At 47.3% G+C, this 20885-nt stretch overlaps 1 protein-coding gene and 1 pseudogene across 43 annotated transcripts in view; one reads left to right on the top strand and one right to left on the bottom strand.

The window, feature by feature from the left end:
* Positions 1-38: 38 nt before the first annotated feature.
* Positions 39-20885, top strand: part of LOC308252344 (ran-binding protein 3) — a gene marked incomplete at its 5' end in the record, with an annotated part of 80381 nt that continues 59534 nt past the window's right edge. For 18 of the 42 annotated variants that reach the window (XM_080676821.1, XM_080676819.1, XM_080676810.1 and 15 more), the window contains one exon: positions 59-136. In XM_080676821.1, the coding sequence (XP_080532947.1) occupies positions 115-136 (22 nt within the window). Of the gene's footprint in view, positions 215-20885 lie in introns of all 42 variants that reach the window. The other 24 variants (XM_080676816.1, XM_080676831.1, XM_080676822.1 and 21 more) reach the window with 10 other exon arrangements.
* Positions 19508-19959, bottom strand: LOC308251900 (large ribosomal subunit protein uL15-like; annotated as a pseudogene). Its single transcript has one exon. The product of its transcript is annotated as a large ribosomal subunit protein uL15-like (transcript).

The raw sequence follows: 20885 nt of genomic DNA, 5'->3' as shown, positions 1-20885 counted from the left end.
CCGCCCTCCTCTCTCGGCGTTGGCTTGGGAAGTGCGCACGCGCGAGAGTTTCTGGCAGAAAGCAGGCGAGCGGCGGCCAGCGCGGAGCCTTGTGGGAGGGCTTGAGGAAGTAAAATGGCGGACCTGGCGAACGAAGGTAGGGGAGGCGCCGTCGAGGTCCAGCTGGCGGCCAGCGAACGGGCGGGGGAAGGTCCAAAGGCCACAAGCCCGAGGGGTGAGCACCCCGGAGTGCGGGGCGCCTGTCTGCTCCCATATAGTGGCGCCGAGGGTCCCGCAGCCGTCCCCCATTGCGTCCCCTCAGGCCGGGCTCACCGGCTCGGCCCATCACTCTCGGCAGCCCCGAGTCTGCCGCCCTCCGGCTAGTGGGTCGGGAAGGCCGCTGGGGCCGCGGCCCTGACGCCCTTCCGCCTCGCGGATCGGGCCGAGGGCTGATAGGCATGGGAAGGCGCGGCCTCATCGCCTTGGCCTCGGTTGTAAATAGATCTCTGGGCCTGGTGGTGGTTCCAGCGCGCCACTCTCCCTCCCCGCCCCCTCATTCTCCAGCACCGGGCCTCCCTCCCACCCCCATCCCGGGCCTCGCTGTCTGACCGACCCACCCACTAATCCTTTGGGGTTCTCATCCTCTGCGGGCCTTCCCCATTCAGCGGACGGAGGACGCCCGGTCTGTTTTCACCTCCCGCCAGGAACTTGGCCCCCAGTTCCCGCCAGTTCCCCCAGATCCTTCGTGGCGACCTGAGAGTCGCACCTAGTCTACTAGCATTTAGGCCCGGCCGCAGGATGTGGGCCCTGAAAGACCTGGCTCCTCTTTGGCCCTTTTTTGCTGCAGTTCCAGAGAGAGAGACTGTGATCCTCTCCCCCGTTGAGCGCTGACATCCCACCCGAACGAACGTTTATGACAAGGTTACAGAGCCGAATCCCTAGAGAAAACACTCCATTAGCCGATGTCTGCTTAAATCAACAGTGGTGTTGATACCGCTGTAGCTTCAGGACTTCCTAAGCCTATTTTTAGCTCCCTCGTTTTCTAGGTGCACAGCTACAAGCGAGCTGTCTCCCTGCCTGGCCCTGATCCCCAATACCATGCTCCCTGCTATTGGAGGGTGTCCTGAGGTTTCCATAGTGAACCGCATGAATGCATGATAAGTGTTCACCCTGGTGGAGCATTTGTGATGGTACTAGGTAATGTTCAATGTCTTGATCACCCTGTGTTTTCTCCTGTAATACAAAAGCTCTATGAGGTAGGTACTGTAGCCCTGTGCTCCTGGTAAGGAAACAGAGTAGTTATTTGTACAAAGCCAGTCACACAGCCAGTAAGGAGCAGGGATGTGAATCAATGAGGTCTGGCTTCAGAACCACCCCCTACCGTGGTCATTTTATGGCAACATCCCTTTTAAAAGATAAAGGAGTCTCTAGAGCATTCATAAGATTTAAAGGCAGTAGAGGGACTGGACAAATTGTAATCAATATGACTTACTTTATATATTTACATCTTTGCCTCATTCAGTTTCTTGATCTCAAGACTCATATACCCAATATCATATTCACCATTTCTATTTGGATGTCTAATAGGCATATCAAACAAAATCCCTAACTTTTTTCCAAAAACCTGTCCATGCCATCGTCTTTCCCCCATTGTAGTAAATGGCAAGTCCATTCTTTGAATCAGGCCCAAAACCTTGAAGTCACCTTGACTCCTCTCTTTCTCTTATTTGCCACAGTAAATCCTATCTGTTCTATCTTAAAAATATTTTAGAGGATGACCACTTACCACCATTGGGTTTTCCTTCTACCCTTACTGCTTAACCCAGAAGCCATAGTGATACCTCCCTGACCTCCCTGACTTCCTCTCCCACCACTCTCTCCTTAATTCTGGCTTTCTCAGTGTCCCTTGAATAATCCATTAGCTCCCTCCATTATGCCTTTGGACCTGCTGCTTCCTCTCCTTTAATCACTCTTCCCCATATATTCCCATGGCCCACTCCCTCACCTCTGTCAGATTTTTATCACAGATTACTTTATTATTGAGATTTTTCTCTGGCCACCTATGTTAAATTGTATCCACATTCCCTGTCCCCTTTACCCTGCTTTATTTTACCCACAGCACTTAATCACCAGCTGGCATGCTAGGTTTACTTATTTGTTCAAATACTCTTCTACTGGAATATAAGCTCCACCAGGGCAAGGCTTTCTACCTGTCATTATTACTGATGGAGTCACAACATGTAGAACAGTGCCTGGCACAGAGTAGGTATCCAAGAAATGTTTGTCAAATGAATGAATGAATGAATGAGTGAATTCATTCATTCAGTGAGGACCTTCATTGGGAGATATCTTTTAGCATAAAGAGGAAATTACGGATTTCTCTTTCCCAAGGATACCATTTCTAGCATATACCTGACACATCAGCTGTCAATTATAAATTACATAGTTGAATGGGTAAGTGTAAAATAGAGAAATGGAATGTTTTTGCATAATGAATGCCGCACTCTCCTAGTACTTTGCCTCTGGCACTAGTTCTGGCATAGTTGTTCTCAGGAAATCAACTTTCAGGGCTTTTTATGCCTCACATATTCCTGCCATCCTTTAATTAGTCATTGACTCCATTTCTGGATTTGGCTTGGATGTTAAACTTCTTATCCACTGTAAGCTAAGACTCCCTTGCCTATGAATTTTGAAGCCTTAAGGGCTGCCCCCATCCAGGTGCTTTCCCTCTTGCTATTTAAGCTCCAAATGCTCTCTTGGATTCTGTCTTTCTAGACAGGGATCCTAAGCTGATCCATCCTCACACCCTCTGTCTCTTCTCTGGGCCATTGCCACCTCTGTGTGAGTGAGGCATTGGCTAGCCACCCAGTCTGGGCATCAGGATTGTCTAGGGAGCTTTTTTAAAACCAGAAATGCTCAGTCCCCACACCACACCTATTCTGATTCTGTGAGATGTTGGGTGGGCCCTGGGCATCTATACAGTTAGAAAGCAGCCAGGGTTGAGAAACCACGGGCTTGAGTGGGACATGTTAGGAACACTGCTTATCTCCAAAGAAACATTTCCAGTGCTTTACCCAATGCAGCATCTTGTTGGCCCTAGTTGCCATAGTGATCTCTTCGGGGATGCTGACAACAGCACCCACAGCCCTTTCTTGGTATTCCTGTAGTCTGTGACTTTTAAAGTCCAGTTGTGTTTTGGGATATTCTCTTCTGCCTGGTATTTTGCTGTTGATACATCCCAAACTCTAATCATCCTACCTCCGAAGTTATTCTGCATTGTAGACTAACATCAGGCTTTGATGGCAGCATATTGACCTTGGTAAAGTTAAAGAAGAATAGGGAGAGGGGAGCAGAGTGTATTTGAGTTATAGGAAATCTTGGGTTCTAGATCCTGCATTACCATATACATTACTACATACATTTGAATTCTTACTGACTTGTGGACATGCATGGTAGAAAGCTGAGATGTGGTATAAAGCAGGGTTCTCAACTTTGGCTCCATTGACATTTTGGGTTGGATGATTTTTAAAAAAATATATTTTATTGATTTTTTACAGAGAGGAAGAGAGAGTTAGAAACATAGATGAGAAAGAAACATCAATCAGCTGCCTCCTGCACACCCCCTACTGGGGATGTGCCCGCAACCAAGGTACATGCCCTTGACCGGAATTGAACCTGGGACCCTTGAGTCCGCAGGCGGATGCTCTATCCACTGAACCAAACTGGTTAGGGCAGGTTGGATGATTCTTTGTGGTAGAGGCTGCCCTATACCTTGTAGAATGTTTAGCATCATAGTGGCATCCCTGATTCTACCCACAGATACCAATAGCACACATCCTCCCCTGCATCCCTGCCTCGGGGGTCATGACATCCAAAAGTGTCTTCAGATACTGCAAAATGTCCCAGAGTGGGCAGTGAGTGAACCATCAGCAGTTGAGACCCACTAGAATAAGTGATGGTGAGGCACAGGTTTTGCCCTATGTATTGGATTTATGTTTTGACTCTGCCTTTGTATTTTCTGAGTGCCTTTAAGCAAATTCTTAACCCTTTTGAGCCTCAGTTTCCTTACCAGTAATATGGGAATGATTGTAACTATCTCATGGTTGCTGGGAGTATTCGCTAAATTAATGCATATAAATTATTTAGCACCCAGTAATAAACAGTCAGTAAATGGTAGCTATTTTTACTGCAGTGGGCTCATGTTATAGACATATTTAGCTTAAGTGCTCAGCAAAGAGAGAGAGAGAGGAAAAAAGAAAAAAAATGAATCTGAATAGTGCAGATGAATCTACCCCACTGAATGAGATGACCCTGGGGGTCAGCCCATGGTGGAGGACAGCAGGAGCAGGTCCTTCTAAGTTTTCTGTCTTGCCTTTCATTGCTTGATCTTCTAGCTATGGGTTCTCAGCCTCAGCACTATGGATATATGGAAGCAGATCATTCTTTGTTGTGGGGGCTACCCTGTGCGTTATAGGGTGTTGATTGGCTTCCCGGGCCTTGATCCACTATACACCAGTAGGACCCTTCCCCAGTTGTTATAACCAAAAATGTCTCCAGACATTGGCCAATGTCCCCTGGTGGGGTGGCACAATTACCCCCAGTTGAGAACCAGTGATCTAGCCTGACCAGCTGTCAGTCTAGAGATTTTCAAGGTTGGTTTGGCTTTTCTCAGTTTTTATCTTACTTGTTGACTTAAAACCTAAACCCTGAGAGGATGAGTTGCAACCGAATTTTTATTAATGAGCCAGAACTCAGTTGGACTCCTCAGTTCACTTAATTCTCACCATCCCCTTCCCCTGCCCTAAACTTAATTTTTAGGCTAAGTGATAAACATTTAAAATTTTTTCATTAAGTTGTGATAAACATTAACTCTGGGATTTGCCCTCAGGTCAGAGCATGCACATTTGACTCTCGGGTGCCTCTCATGTCTGTAGCATGTGGGGCCTGGTGTTAGTGATAGGTGTCATGCTACCTCAAAGGCTGCAAAATCATTGGATGTTAGAGCTAGTCGGGATGTGGTTTGTTCTTATAGTCCAAGGGAGTTGGAGTGAATGGAGGCAATAGGAATTTGGTAAGATTAGAATGGAGTTTGCAAAAGGGACATTGTTTGGGGTTGGCGATGAGGGCATTTTAGGTACCAGTTGAATTCTGGGTCTAATAAGTGAGTTCAGGCAGAGAATAGGCTGGAGTAGAGTGGGAGATGAGGGCCTCAGGGAGCAGTGGGGTGCATTTGGAGGATCTCCAGTACATTAGAAAGGCAGGTGGCCAAGGTGGCTAGTATTGACTTGACCAAGCCTTGGTAGCTCTCCATGGTACTTTAAGCAGTCAAGAGGCAGATGGGTTTGCAATTGCATCATTATCTACTCAGGACCTAGTGGTAGTGTCGGCAGCAAGTTTCTTCATTTTATTTGAACAGGATTTCTTTTTCCCATCTGTGTGCAGTACCCTTCCTGTAGTCTCATGGAACCCTGTGTAGTGTGATTGTACATTACTACTAGGTAGCAAACTATGTAGCACAGAGCCTCAGAGTAAAGCCCTGCATGTCCACAGCTTGCTCAGTTGTTGCACGCTGTGCTGTTGCATGGTACTTGCTGTGAATCTTAACCCTGATTGCCCATCCCACTTGTTCATTGTTTAAGGAGGTTTTGAGGAAAATAAAAACTGATGCCTGTGCTATACCATCATTGCTGCATTGGTCCAGGGCATCGTAGTTTTAAAAGGCTCCACAGATGTCTTATGACATGAAGCCAAGGTTGAAAATCACAGGCAGAAGTTTGCTTCAAGGGTAAGCAGACATGTGTAATTTGGCACATTTAGGTTTTTCTTTGTTTTAACTAGGAGCCAAAACTTAAGAATTCTGAGGTTTCTAGGGAGGGAAAATAACCCAAGTTTCTGATTTCTCATGAAAAAACAAGAACCAGGCTCCACCTGCATACCTGCATAGTATGATTTGCCTGGTCTGAGGAGCAGCTGCTGCCCTTGAGATATACTGTCCCAGACACCACAATCCTCACTGAGTTGTTTGGGGCCTGGCCCACTTCCTCCTTTTCTGGTGCTTGCCCGACCTGGCTTTTTGTTTCAACCCTTTGTACCCCTCTTAGACACAGCATTCTTTCTACTCAGGGTACTCTTTAAGCTCTGACTGTCTGCAATTAATTTGGGATTCAATGTCCTCCAATGCTAATATTCAGAGAGCAGTATATGTCAATGGTTCTCCAAGATGGTCCAGAAGCCCCTGGAAATGCCCAAGACCTTTTCAAGGACCTTGGGCAAATTGTTTGACTTCAGTTCCTGCATCTGTGCAGTGGGAACAATGTAAATCAAGTCTGAGGATAGTTGTGTGAGAGAGAGCATATATCAGGTCATTGATTCACTGGCTTTTGTGGATACATATTAGTTACAGCTGGCTGTTACTCTTCTGATTGGGTGCCTGGGTAGAGAAAAGGTTCCTTCGGGGTTATAGCTGTGTTTCTCCACCTCATCATTACTGACGTTGGGGTTAGTGAGGGCCATCCTGTGCATTGTAGAACATTTAGCAGTATCCCTCCCTACATTTTACCCACATGATGCCAGTGGTACCCACCTACCCCAGTCATTACAAGGAGAAATATCTCCAGACAAGAAAAAATGTCTCAGATGTCCCCTCAAGGACAGAATTATTCCCATGTGAGACCCCCTGGGTTAGGGAATTCCATTGGGACCCCCATACCTGAGACTATATTCTGTAATCGTCTGGTTTACTAAATTCCTAGTCCTGCACACATTTAAATACACAAACTGCCCGGCCGGTGTGTCTCAGTGGTTGAGCGTCAACGTATGAACCAGGAGATCACGGTTCAATTCCAGATCAGGGCACATGCCCGGGTTGCGGACTCAATCCCCAGTGGGGGGCATGCAGGAGGCAGCCAATAGGATGAATCTCATCATTGATGTTTCTATCTCCCTCTCCCTTCCTCTCTGAAATAAATACAAATATATTTTAAAATAAATACACAAACTGAGTGGAGAGGAAAAAGGAGGTAACTCACAGAAGCTGGGGGTCACCCTGTTTGTATTGTCTGACACACTGGGAACTTACTCTGGTGTATAATGTGAGTTAGCGAGCTAAAGCAGTCTTTTTCCAAATAATTAATGTAGAACCAGGAGATCTGGTTCAGCCTCAGAACAGTTTGGGGTTGAATCATTCCTTGTGATTGGGGGACCGTCCTATGCACCCTAGGATGTTGATCAACATCCCTGGTCTCCATTTACTAGATATTATTAGCAGCTTCTCCCCATTGTGATAACCAAAACTGTCTCCAGACATTGTCCATTGTTCCTAGGGGGAACAAAATCACCCCTGGTGAGAACTACTGGGTTATAAGATTAAATAAAACTATCCAGGAATAAAGTATTTGCCAACTAGAGTTTAGGCTCACCCTCCTGACCTTCCTTTTTTATTGTGGTCTTTTGGCATCATGGACTTCATATCCCTGTTAATGAGGAGGAACAGTGCTTTCCATGACCTTTCAGGTCGAAGGTGAGGACCTGACAAAATGTCAGAGCTGGAAAGGACCTTCAGAGATGTTCCAGGTCCAAGCCATTCATTTCATGAGAGCTGAAGCAGGGAGAGTTGGCCGGTAACAACATGCCTACTGCCAGCCATTGAGTCGATTGGTCATCCTTTCTGGTGGATCAATACCATCAACTTAATGGGAATTTGTTCTTCTCCCCAGAACTGACTCGTGGGGCCCTATATTTGCTCTCACTCTCTCAAAGAAAAATAGGAAATTGCAGAGATAGTAGTTACTTCATGCACATGTTTAGAAGGAAGACCTTGTTTCTGCAGTAAGTTTAAAATACCTTGGCTAAACTAAACTCCCCTAGGTTTGCCGTACAGAGTCTCCGGAATTTGTTGACCCAGAATTAATGCCTGTGCTGCATCTGTAACAACAGAGCAGGGGAGGGGAAAACAGTTCTTGAGTGTTTGGCTTTCTCCACTGAGCAAGAGCTCATTGGAGTAAAGCCACTGGGGATCTAAGAGTCCAGGATCTGGGTTATTCATCATTACCATTTGGGAGATTTGGGAACACCCTGCTTGTGGAGTCTTCTTGTCAGCAGAGCAAGAGTTATTACAGATGCCAGCAAGACATGCCTTCATAGCCTCATTACAGTCATCTCCGTCCCCACACCTAAGAGACCAACAGGCTCTGTCTTCAAAATATTCAACTCTACCCACTTTGCCCTGTCTCCATGGCCACAAGACTAGCCTGAGCCACCATTGTCACTGCCATTTCTCACCTGGATGACTTCTGGAGGCACCTCACTGGTCCCCTTGCATCTACTCCTGCCTCTCTGAGATTTCACCTCCCAGGATGATCTTCCCCTACATTTTATTTACTAAACTTTTCTTACACACATGAGAGGTAGAGTCAAATGAGGACTATTGCCAGGGTGGATCTTTTAAAAATATAAACCAGGAGGTTCGGTTGGAGCATCATCTTGTGCACCAAAAGGTTGCAGGTTCGATTCCGGTCAGGGCACAGACCTGGGTTATGGGTTCCATCCCTGGGTGGGATGCATATGGAGGCAACTGATTGATATTTCTCACATCAGTGTTTCTCTCTAAACTCTATAAACGTATCCTTAAGTGAAGAACATTCATCTATGTGTGTGTGTGTGCACGCTTGTGTGTGTGTATCCTATATAATAAAGAGATAATATGCTAACGACCGTTCAGCAGGAGGCTGCGTGCGTGGCGGGGCAGAGCCACCGTGTTGCTCCGGAGACAGGGCAGAAGCAGGGAGGCACCCGGAGGAGGCGGGACCATCCCGTGGCAGGGAGGGTGGGGATGAGAGCCTGTAGCGCCCCCCTCACCAGTCCTTCGCCACCCACCGCTCGCACTCAGCGCGCGCGCCACCAGGAAGCAGCACTCAAAACTTGGCAGCAGGCGGGAGGCTTCCACACTCTCTTCCGGTGCCATGATGGGGCAGAGCGGCCGCATTGCTCCAGAGATGGGGCGGAAGCAGGGAGGTGCCTGGGGGAGGCGGGACCAGCCCGAGGCGACTCGCAGGACGGAAGGCAGGGCTTGAAGTGGCCAGAGAAGGCCGGAGGGGTGGGGGCAGAGCAAGGGGCCAGGCGCTCTCGAGCTCTGGGTGGAGAGGTTAGGGTGTCAAGGCAGGCGGCAGGTGGTTGGGCGGGGCTGCGTGATATCGAGCACTGGGTCACTGTGTGTGTGTGTGTGTGTGTGTGTGTGTGTGTGTGTACACACACACACACACACACACACACATAGCCACTTTTACTCTATATATATTAGAGGCTCAGCGTGCGATTGAAATCACTCAAGGCGCTCCTCCTCCCGCCACTGCGAGGAGGCGCTACCGCCTCCTGCCTCCTGGCGCACCTTGCTGCACACATAGCCTGCTGCTGATCGGTCATTACGGCATGACGACCATTAACATATTAGCTCTTTATTACAATATAGCTCTAACCAGTTTGGCTCAGTGGATAGAGCGTTGGCCTGCGGACTGAAGGGTCCCAGGTTCGATTCCGGTCAAGGGCATGTACCTCGGTTGCGGGCACATCCCCAGTAGGAGGTGTGCAGGAAGCAGCTGATCGATGCTTCTCTCTCATCGATGATTCGAACTCTTTATCCCTCTCCCTTCCTCTCTGTTAAAAAATCAATAAAATATATATTTAAAAAAAAAAACAATACACACACACACACACACACACACACACACACACGAGCAGTGGTCGGCAAACAGCGGCTCACGAGCCACATGCGGCTTTTAGGCCCCTTGAGTGTGGCTTTTCCACAAAATACCACAGCCTGGGCGAGTCTATTTTGAAGAAGTAGCATTAGAAGAAGTTTAAGTTTAAAAAATTTGGCTCTCAAAAGAAATTTCAATCGTTGTACTGTTGATATTTGGCTCTGTTGACTAAGGAGTTTGCCAACCACTGCACTAGAGGCCCAGTGCACGAAATTCGTGCACGGGGCGGGGGTTGTCCCTCAACCCAGCCTGCACCCTCTCCAATCTGGGATATCCCTCTCACAATCCAGGACTGCTGGCTCCCAACTGCTCGCCTGCCTGCCTTCCTGATTGCCCGTAACCGCTTCTGCCTGCCAGCCTGATCACCCCCTAACCACTCCCCTGCCAGCCTGATTGATGCCTTACTGCTCCCCTGCCAGCCTGTTTGCCCCTAACTGCCCTCCCCTGCAGGCCTGGTCACCCCTAACTGCCCTCCCCTGCAGGCCTGGTCACTCCTAACTACCCTCCCCTGCAGGCCTGCCCGCCCCCCCAACTGCCTTCCCTTGCAGGCCTGGTCCCTCCCAACTGCCCTTCCCTGCTGGCCATCTTGTGGCAGCCATCTTGTGTCCATATGGGGGCAGCCATCTTTGACCACATGGGGGCAGCCATCTTGTGTGTTGGAGTGATGGTCAATTTGCATATTACTCTTTTATTAGATAGGATATACTCACACACACACACATATACATACTAGAGGCCCAGTGCACGAAATTTGTGCACTGGGGGTCCCTCAGCCCAGATTGTGAGAGGGCGCAAGCCAGGCCGAGAGACTCCACTGGTGCACGGTCAGGGCTGGTGAGGGACGTGCGAGTTTGGCCAGCTGGGGAGGAACTGTGGGAGGGCTCCAGGGTATGTCTGGCCTGGCTTGCTCAGTCCCGATCTGCCGGACCCCAGCAGCAAGCTAACCTACTGGTCGGAGTTTCTGCCCCCTGGTGGTCAGTGTACATCATAGCGACTGGTCAACTGGTTGACTGTCTGCCCCATGGTGGTCAGTGCACGTCATAGTGACTGGTCGACCGATCGATTGTCTGCCCCCTGGTGGTCAGTGCAAATCATAGTTAGCAATTGAGCAGCCTTAGCATATCATTAGCATATTATGCTTTGATTGGTTGAATGGCCGACCGGACAACCGGACACTTAGCATATTAGGCTTTTTTATTATATAGTATACACACACACCAGATTCTGTCACTCTCCTGCTTGGAGTCCACTGGCCTCCCTTTAGACTAGAAAGATCCAGACTCCTCATCACAGCACCCCCCTCACAACCTCACCTCCCACCTTTCCCTATGGAAACTCTCAGTCAGGTTGACCTCCAGGTTTTTTCTGTCCCTAGGACTTTTAATACTTGGGGTTCCCTCTGCTCAGTATATTTGGCATTCACCTTTTTATTGTCTAAGGTTCAAATGATACCTTAGAGAGTCCTTTCCCACCCACTCACCCTGTACCAGGGGTGGGCAAACTTTTTGACTCGAGGGCCACAATGGGTTCTTAAACTGGACCGGAGGGCCGGAACAAAAGCATGGATGGAGTGTTTGTGTGAACTAATATAAATTCAAAGTAAAGGAGCGGAGGGGAGAGCAAGAGAACCGGATAGAACAGCCGGATCCGGCCCGCGGGCCGTAGTTTGCCCAAGGCTGCCCTATACCCTTCGACCCAGTTGCTCTTTCCCACCCCCTGCTTTATCTTTCTTATAGCACCTGTCTCCAGAATTATTTCATTATCTCTCAAATCTTTGGGTACTTGTTTTCTGTTCCCATTAGAGAGCTGTGACCATGCTCAGCATGGTGCCTGGCATGTAGCAGGTGCTCAGTAAATCATGCAACTGGGAATAAGACTTGGCTAATTGGCCCTCCATCAGGCCAGATCAATGAGATCTCACCTCAGTGAATCTCTCAGCTTCAGAAGGACTTGAGGGGTTTAAGCTACTGAGCATTTGTGTTGAGGTGTTCCAGCATTCATGCAGCTCTCAGAAGGGACTAAACCCTCCTTCAAATGTGAGGGTATCATTGTTGGGGGGCCTGAGAGCCCATGCTTTAGGGTGGCATCAAAGTATTTGCAGTCTTCTATGTATAATTATGATGGTAATAATGCCAACGTGGAATTCATATTCTGTGTCAGCCACTTTCCAATCACTTTATATGCATTTCATTTAATTTTTCCCAAAACTGCCTGGGGTGTAGGTACCAACCCTGTTGGACAAAAGACAATATACAAAGAAAATGAGTTAACTTGCCCAGCCACAAATGGTTGAGGCCAGTTTGAATCCACACAAAAACCAGAGCCCTCATTCCCGAATTTTATCAGTTTGGGTCTGCAACCTCAGCAGAAGTTCTGTAGTCCTTAAATTTCCTTCCTGTGAGGGGATTTCTGTTGTCTTTACTGGAACTTTTCTCCAGTCTTCAGCCACTTTTACTTCACCTCAGCTGTACTGGGTGTCACGCTATCTAGTGGCAGAATAGAGAGGTGCTGTCAACGCTGGATCCCTGAATTTATCAGCAGTTTTAGGTGAAGTTCCTTACTTTATATGACTTATTTAATAGGTTTGTGGGTTTTTTCTTGAAGTCAAGCCACAGAGGTGCCTAAAGTAACAAGGTCTTCCCTCAGCATCTTAGTCTGGGTGGGTGGGGCAGAGGGTTTGGCTACAGGGCTGATAAGTAGAAGAAGGCAGACTGCTGCTTAGCCCGAGGTGTGGTTTGGGGCATGTGAGGTATCTAGTTCCCTCGGAGAGTCAGGTTTAGCGTTCTGATCCCACCTTTGCCACTTACCAGCTTTGTGACTTTAGGCAAGGCACTTGTTTCATGGTTTGAAAATCAGAGATAATAAATAATACATATGCCATGGGGGTTGTGATGACATTCAATGAAACAGTGTGTGAAGTACTTACCACTAGGTATAGTAAAGGCCATTCAACCAACAAGTGTTAGTTGCTTGTTCCTCATCACCACTGTAGAAGTATAGGAGTCTGGCAGTAAGATGAGAGCAATAAAAAATGTTTTCAATTTCAATAGTTGAGGGTAATGCTCCAGAGAACATTCCGGGGGGAAAAGGGGGATACATAAAATAAAAGCCAGCATTATCTCCTAAAACTGTGCGCCCTATGACCTCCATGAGACCAGTTGAGAGTTGCCTGAGGAGAAATATATTTGAGTACCCAAAAAAGAATTCAGGGGCCCGCTACCATCCAGTAGGAGGGCTGGGTGGTCACTGAGCATGTGGTACTCTAGAGGGAGGCATCACCTAGCAACAGCATGATTGAGATCAGTGTCATTCTTCACCAAAGAATTAGTTTGCGAACAGAGCTGACATAGAAATGACGAGTTCACCTTTATGTTGCTGCACAGAACTGTTTATAATAATTCCTGAGAAAAGAAATGACGGGCTGTGATGGTGTCACAGGATTAAAGTAGTTGCCACGTATTAATAATTATTTGTGTTGGCAAGATGCTTTCCATATTTTTTGCACAGATAAGATTAAGACACATCAGCCCAGGATTAAAGCTCATTTTACACAAGTACCTTGCTGACATTTTAGACAGGAATTCCAAGTGGCTTTCCAGAAGGGGGCTGTTTCCTGGCAAGTGTTCAAGCCATCATTTAGGAGGGGAATAAACAGAACAGGAAAGATAATCCAGATTCCCTTCTCTGTGTGTTTGCCTAGATCTGCATATTTTCTTCTATTTAGTTTAACAGAGATCCTCAAAGACAAAGGTTGGAGGTAGCCACAGGGGGGTGCCAAAGCTTGTCACAGGACAGTCTGCCTTTGGTAATTTGTGTAAACTAACACAGGGTGAAGAAGGAAAATTTATGTGGAAGGGAGGAGTGAAGAAAATGTGTGTGTTTTCAGCTTGGAATCTGAATGTGTTATGCAAAGGATTTCATAGTTAAACATTTGACCAATGAAGACCATGCAATTTGTTTCACCACTAAATGTGCATCTTAGAATGTGCATTCATTCTTTCCTTGAGGATTCAATGGATTAGCTGTTGTCTAAGTGCATACTTGTCACATTATTTGTTGAAAGCATTGGGCCCACCCCAAAACTCCACTTGCCCTCGTTTCTTTTATTTGATTTCAGAGAGGAAAGGAGAGGGAGAGAGAGATAGAAGCATCAATGATGAGAATCATTGATCAGCTGCATCCCACAAGCCCCCACTGGGGATTGAGCCCACAACCCGGGCATTTACCGTGATCGGGAATCAAACTATGACCTCCTGGTTCATAGGTTGACACTCAACCACTGAGCCATGCCAGCCAGCCTCCCTCTAGTTTCCTTTGTACTCTTCTATAAATGTTTATACAGAATGTTAACTGACAGCTGCTTTATTCCTAATGTTATTTCTCAATGGAAAAGTGTGTCTATTTCTTCACTTGAAGGCCCGCCTAAGCAGAAAAGATGGGAGAAAGCAAACTGGGGTCATGACTTCTCCCTTTTGCACTTGTGCATGGATAGCAGTATAGCTCAGCTGTGTGGGCTTCAGAGTCAGGCCTGCCTGGGGTGGAGACCCGTTCCCACCTTGGACCAGTCACTGAGCCCCTCTGAGTCTCCATTTCCTGTTCTATAAAATAAGGACATTGGAATGACCTACTTCCTAAGGTGGTTGTGAAGGTTCAGGATAATGCTGCAGATAAAGCACCCTGCCTAGCCCATAAATACTGGGAGCTCAATAACTGCTGGATATATGAAATCATCCTGGGGTTTTGGGAAACCCCATTTGGGAATGTCCTTGCTTTGAATAACTTGGCAGAGGCTGAGGAAAGTCTAAATATGGGATCCCAAGACCTCTGTTACCTTGGAGGTTGGGAAACACACTATTCTACCCAGAGCCACCTCTGGGGTCCAAGTCAAATCCTGGCTTTCCATTTCTTGCTTGTAGCAGGGACTCTGCCTCCTTTCCTCAGCCACCCTTTCCTTTGGGGTTCTTCTTCCTTCTTAGATTGGCTTTGGGGCAGTGCCCCTCTTCATCCACCTTCCTTGCTGCCTCTGAAATATACACATAACTCCTTTAATCTTAAGGGTTTTGCCAGCAATCAATCTCTAAGCAAAGAAGACACAGATAAAACCCTTGAGTCCAGTCCCTGGCCTACTGGTAGAGGTGGTATCAGGAAGTCCACTATTTAAATTCTCTCAAGTGTGGGACTGTTTAAAACTTTTCTCCTCCTCCCTAGCTGGTTTGGCTCAGTGGATAGAGAGTCAGCCTGTGGACTGAAGGGTCCTGGGGTCAGTTCCGGTCAAGGGCACATGCCTGAGTTGCAGGCTCAATCCCCAGTAGGGGGTGTGCAGGAGACAGCCAATCAATCATTCTCATCATTGATGTTTCTATTTCTCTCTCCCTCTCTCCTCTCTCAAATCAATAAAAATATATTTAAAAAATTTTTTTTCTCCTCCTGTTGACCCTTCTTACCCACTACTAGAGGAGGTAGTTTATGAGCCCTCTCCCTGACAAAGACATTGTAAACTAAAATTATGGACATGACTTTTGGGGTGGGGCTTTTAGTGCCTCCCACCTAAGCCATCTGAGGACTTTCTCTAGGTTCCAGGGCCCCAGTAGTTTCTGCTTTAGGAGAAGGACAACCTCCTTGGAAACCTTCTTCCCACCCAGAGACGTACATTCCCTGTAGGCTCCTTGAGTGAGGAGGGAGTCTGCATCTCAGGGATCCCCACCATCTTTCAAGCTACCTTGGCTCATTTCCTGAAGAAAGCAACTGCCTCACATCAAAATTTACAGCTAAAATACAGAACCACCATCATTCAGAACCACCTGAAATCTAGCTGAGCCACTGGGCTCTACAGGACACCTACTACACAAGGTGACTCTACCAAGTCCCAGAGTCATAGCAGATCTACCTAATACATAGAAACAAACACAGGGAAGCAGCCAAAATGCAGAGACAAACATGTCACAAATGAAAGGACAGGAGAAATCTCCAGAAAAAGAACTAAATTAAATGGAAGCAAGAAAACTACCAGATAGAGTTCAAAACAATGGTTATAAGGATGCTCAAGGAATTTAATGAGAATTTCAAGAAACTTAGTGAGAATTTAAGGAACTTTGTGAGAATTTAAGGAACTTTGTGAGAACATCAACATAAAAAAGGGTCAGTCAGAAACAAAGTATACACTAACTGAAATAAGGAATAATTTACAGGGGATCAACAGTAGAGGATGCCGAGAATCAAATCAAGAATTTGAAGAAAAAAAAACACCCAATCAGAACAGAAAAAGAAAACAAATATGAAGATAGTATAAGGAGCCTCTGGGACAACGTTAAGCAAACCAACATTTGCATCATGGGCATACCAGGAGAAGAGAGGAAGCAAAAAATCAAAAACCTATTTGAAAAAATGACAAAAAACTTCCCTTACCTGGTGAAAGAAATAGGCATATAAGTCCAGGAAGCACAGAGTTCCAAACAAGATGAACCCAAAGAGGCCCACACCAAGATACATCATTTTTAAAATGCCAAAGGTTAAAGGCAAAGAGAGACTCTGAAAAGCAGTTACCCACAAGGGAGCCCCCATAAGACTATCAGCTGATTTTTCAATAGAAACTTAGCAGGCCAAAAGACAGTGACAAGAAATATTCAAACTGATTAAATGCAAGGATCTACAACCAAGATTACCTAGCAAAGCTATCATTTAGAATTAAAGGTCAGATAAAGAGCTTTCAGGAAAGGAAAAGCTAAAGGAGTTCACCACCACCAAACAAATATTACATGAAATGTTAAAGGGTCTTCTTTAAGAAGAAGAAGAACAAATTAAAGATATGCATATCTATCAACAATTGAATCTAAAAGTCAAAATTAAATGAGCAAGGAATCTAATGAATAAAATAAACTTGATAATCAAAATAGAACCAGTGTCATGGAAACATGGAACAGACTAAAGAATCTCAGAGGGAAGTAGGGATGGGGAGCCAGAAGAGATTAACCAAAGAACTTATATAAGCTCTAGAGGCCTGGTGCACAAAATTCGTGCACGGGGGGGGGGCATCCCCTCTCCAGTCCGGGACCCCTCGGGGGATGTCCAACTGCCGGTTTAGGCCCGATCCCTAACTGCCCCCTCCCTGCCAGCCTGATCACTCCTAACTGCCTCTGCCAGCCTGGTCGCCCCCCCCCCCCGCCTCCGGCCTGGTCGCACCCAACTGCCCTCCCCCCCCCGCCAGCCTGGTGGCCCCTTACTACCCACCCTGCCAGCCCAGTTGTCCACAACTGCCCCCCCACACACACCAGCCTTGTTGCCCCCAACTGCCCTCCCCACACTGGCCTGGTTGCCCCGAACTGCCCCCCCGCCAGCCTGGTCGCCCCATGCAGCCTGCTGTTCAGTCGTTTGGTTGTCCCTCGCTAACCGCCCTGCTGGCCTGGTCACCCCACACAGCCTGCTGTTTGGTCATCCGTCTGGTGTTTTTGGTCTGTGTTTGGTCGTGATGGCCCCTGGCTTTTTATACATTAGGATTACCTTATGGACACAGACAATAGGGTAGTGAAGGCCTGGGGTGGGCAGGAACTGGGTGGAGAAGGGCGGGGTGGTGGGGGGGGAGATCTGTAATATTCTCAACAATAAAGGTTTAAAAAAAGAAAGAAAGGAACTGCCTGAGTGTGATTGGTGCTTACCTTCCAGGAACTATGCTCGAACATGTGTGAATGTGCAGACCTCAGACCTAGCAAAGGGAGAGTGTGCCTTTTACTCCTATCGCCCTGGGCTTCGGTGGTCTGTTTTCCTGACTGTCCTTAAGGGTCAGAAGTCTGTCTACTGGTGCCACCTTAACTTTCAAGTATATCCAGTGCTCCTTGTTCTCTGCTGCCTCATTTCTCCCTGTTCCTGGTTACCCGGTTAAATGCTGTTCGTCCTTCCACTTAAATGGCACTTCCTCCAAGAAGCTCTCCCCAATTCACTCCCTTTTTTGCAGGCTCACCACATTGAGTGCCCCAGCTCTGTGCTGTAAGTCCCTTCTATGCATCCCCTGTAATATTCAACTAAAGTCTGACATCATGTCCTGGGAGGCAGGGGACATGTCTCTGTGTCACCACCACACTACAGAAGCCAGTATGATGCCTGGCGCACAGTGGGTACTTGGGTGTGTGGAACTGCTGAAGGTTGTAGTTGCCAATGAATGTTATGATTGAATCTGTGAACATAGCAAGTGGTGTAGCTGGGGAAGTGGTTCCCAGGCTGGAATGACTGGGTGGAGCACCCTGACAGTCATAGTCATGTCAGCAGGGCCCTGAGAGCAGAAATCGGCAACTTTCTGTGCCTGGACTTAACCTATCCGTGCTCATCACAGGGACTGCAAAGGCTAGATTCAAGACACAGACCCTGCCTCGGGATCAGAACTGGGCTGAACCATTTTGCATCTGAACCTCACAGTTAGATGGAGGGTAACAGAGGACAGAAGGGAGAACTGGTGCTGTGTGCCAGGATGTCATCAGGGGCTCGCTCCTTTCAGCTTCTGGCCAATGAGACCCACTCCCTCCACACATTTTGCCTAGGCCTGAACTTTGCTCCACTGGGTTGTGTGATTATTATCGGGGATCACAGTTGGGCTCGAGCTGGTGCTATCTGGGACACAATAGCTGAGGAAGGGCACTTAGAAAAGGATGGAGGAGGCATTTGAATTGAGCAGTAGCCATCTTGGACTTGGCATGTAGCACTTGGAAAGCTGGTGTGAGGCCAAAGTACCAGACACATCCCAGACAGTAGAGCCTGTGCCACCCAGAGGTGGGGCTATTGTTTGATGTGACTTGGGAGCTCTGAATCCCATCCCACTGCACACACCAGCGTGTGCCATAGTCACCCATGGAACACAGTTCTCAAGCCTTGTCTGAAGGTGTTCTAGGAAGGGAGGCTTCCCTGGTCAAACAACTTTGGGCAACATTTGGTTAAACAGATTTCTTTACTGTTTTCTTTCTCTTTTTTGTTACTCCTCACCCGAGGATATTTTTTTCCATTGATTTCTTTTTTAGAGAAAGTGGGAGGGAGGGGGGGGGAAAGGGAAGGGGGAGAGAGAGAGAGAGACACGAATGTGAGAGAGACACATTGGTTGCCTCCCACATGGCGCCTAGCTGGGGATCAAACCTGTGACCCTTCTGTGCCCTAGCCAAAGCTCTAACCACTGTGCACACCAGCCAGGGCATTGTTGGTTTTATTTTATTAATTTTTTATTTTTATTGATTTCCAAGAGGAAGGGAGAGGTAGAGAGAGATAGAAACATCAATGATGAGAGAATCATTGATCGGCTGCCTCCTCCATGCCTCCTACTGGGGATTGAGCCTACAACCAAGTCATGTGCCCTTGACCAGAATCGAATCTGGGACCCTTCAGTTCACAGGCCGACGCTCTATCCACTGAGCCAAACCAGCTAGGGCTTTTTTTTTTTTTTTCCCTCGCCCGAGGATATTTCTCCATTGATTTTTAGAGAGAGGGAAAGACAGAGAGAAATAGCAATGTGAGAGAAACACATCGATTGGTTGCCTCCTGCACGTGGGCCCAGGCCGGGGAGGACCCTACAACCAAGATACGAGAGACGTGCCCTTGACTGGAATCGAACCCTGGACCCTTCAGTCCACAGGCCGATGCTCTATTCACTGAGCCAAACTGGCTAGGGCCACCCTTTATTTTCTTAGCCCTTCCTGTGCTGATGTGTCAAGCCAATGCTCTGGGCAAGCTGCTTTTTTTTTTTTTTTTTTTTTTTTTTTTGTACTTGGACATTTTAATGAACTTCCCTCGATGTAGCTTCAAGCTACCAGGACACAGGCCCCACCAACACCCTTAATCTTCTCCTCGGCTCTTCTGCTGAAGAACTTGGCCTTCACAATGACAGGCTGCTTTGGGAGCTTTCCCTTCCCCAGAACTTCGTAGTAGCCCAATCGCACCACATCAATGATAGGAGCAACTCCAGTCTTGCTTTTGGCAGCATTTACCCGTGTCTGCTCACTGACCAGGGTCCACAGTTTATCAAGGTTGACAGTTGGGCAGAAGCTCTGGTTCCTCTTAAGTGGTAATGCCTCATACCAACTTTCCCAAAGTAATCTGGGTGATATTTGTCGAAGTTGATCCTGTGATGATGCAAGCCACCAGCATTACCGCAGCCTCCAGGGTGCTTCCTGTGCTTGCTGATGCGGCCGTGGCCATGGCCGTGGCTCATGTGGCCCTGAAGTTTTCGGGTCTTCCTGAGTCTGGATGGCATGTCGGTGGCCGAGCTGCAAGAGGGAGGCTTTTGGGAAGTCTCGCGAGGTATGAAACGCGGGGGCAGAGCCCCAAGCTGCTTTTTTTACAAACTAATTTAATCAGGGAGAAACTGTTTGGTAATAGGGGACAGTTTTATAAAAACCATCTTTGACTACTCTGATAAGTGCAGAACCATCCTACTTGGAAGTGTTGCGTATCTATTGTTATTTTGTACTATCAGTACTAATTTGCAATTTATGGACTTCTGACCTTATTGGAGCTGAGTGGAAATGAAATGTGTGTAACTCTGGTGCTTTGTGTGATTGGTGGAGAACTGACTGGCTGAAGTTCATTGTTACATGTTAGTACAGTGGTTGTGTTTGTCATGACTGCCAGACCTACCCTCAGTGGGGGGTCCCATTGGGACCCCAGGTGGGCTGCCAAAGCACTTGCCGCTTCCCCAGTCATAGCCCTGGCAAGGAAGGACATTTCATTTACTCTGTAACTGCTTATTTAGCATATATTTCATGTGTGTCTCTAAAGATATGGAGGTGAACACAACAGAGACCTCCATGCAGAGTTTATATTCCTGGGGTAGACACTGCCAGGGAGCAGATAAATAACCCATGCAAGCTCCGGGCCTGTACACAAACACACTCCTCCCTTTAAATTGGGTGTTTCACCCTAAAGTTTTCTGCCCCCAACTTGTTCCCATTTTTCCCATGATGCCTGGCATGAAATAAGGGTTTAATAGATATTTGTGATTACATAGTAGCTAGTGTTATGCACGTGAAGAAGTACAGAGGGAGTTTAGTTCAAACATTTATTGGATGATTCTTATATGAGGTACATTGGGTGACAGGCTGGGGGTGCAGAGCTGTTTTGGATGCTGTGTCAGTAGTCTCCCAGTCTCCCTGACAAGTAGCCTAGGTAGGATCAATGCAG

This window comes from Plecotus auritus (assembly GCF_963455305.1).
Source record: "Plecotus auritus genome assembly, chromosome: 6".
In the NCBI taxonomy this organism is placed as follows: domain Eukaryota; kingdom Metazoa; phylum Chordata; class Mammalia; order Chiroptera; family Vespertilionidae; genus Plecotus; species Plecotus auritus.
The sequence above is the reverse complement of the archived record's forward strand: the minus strand, read 5'-3'. Positions and strand labels throughout refer to the sequence as shown.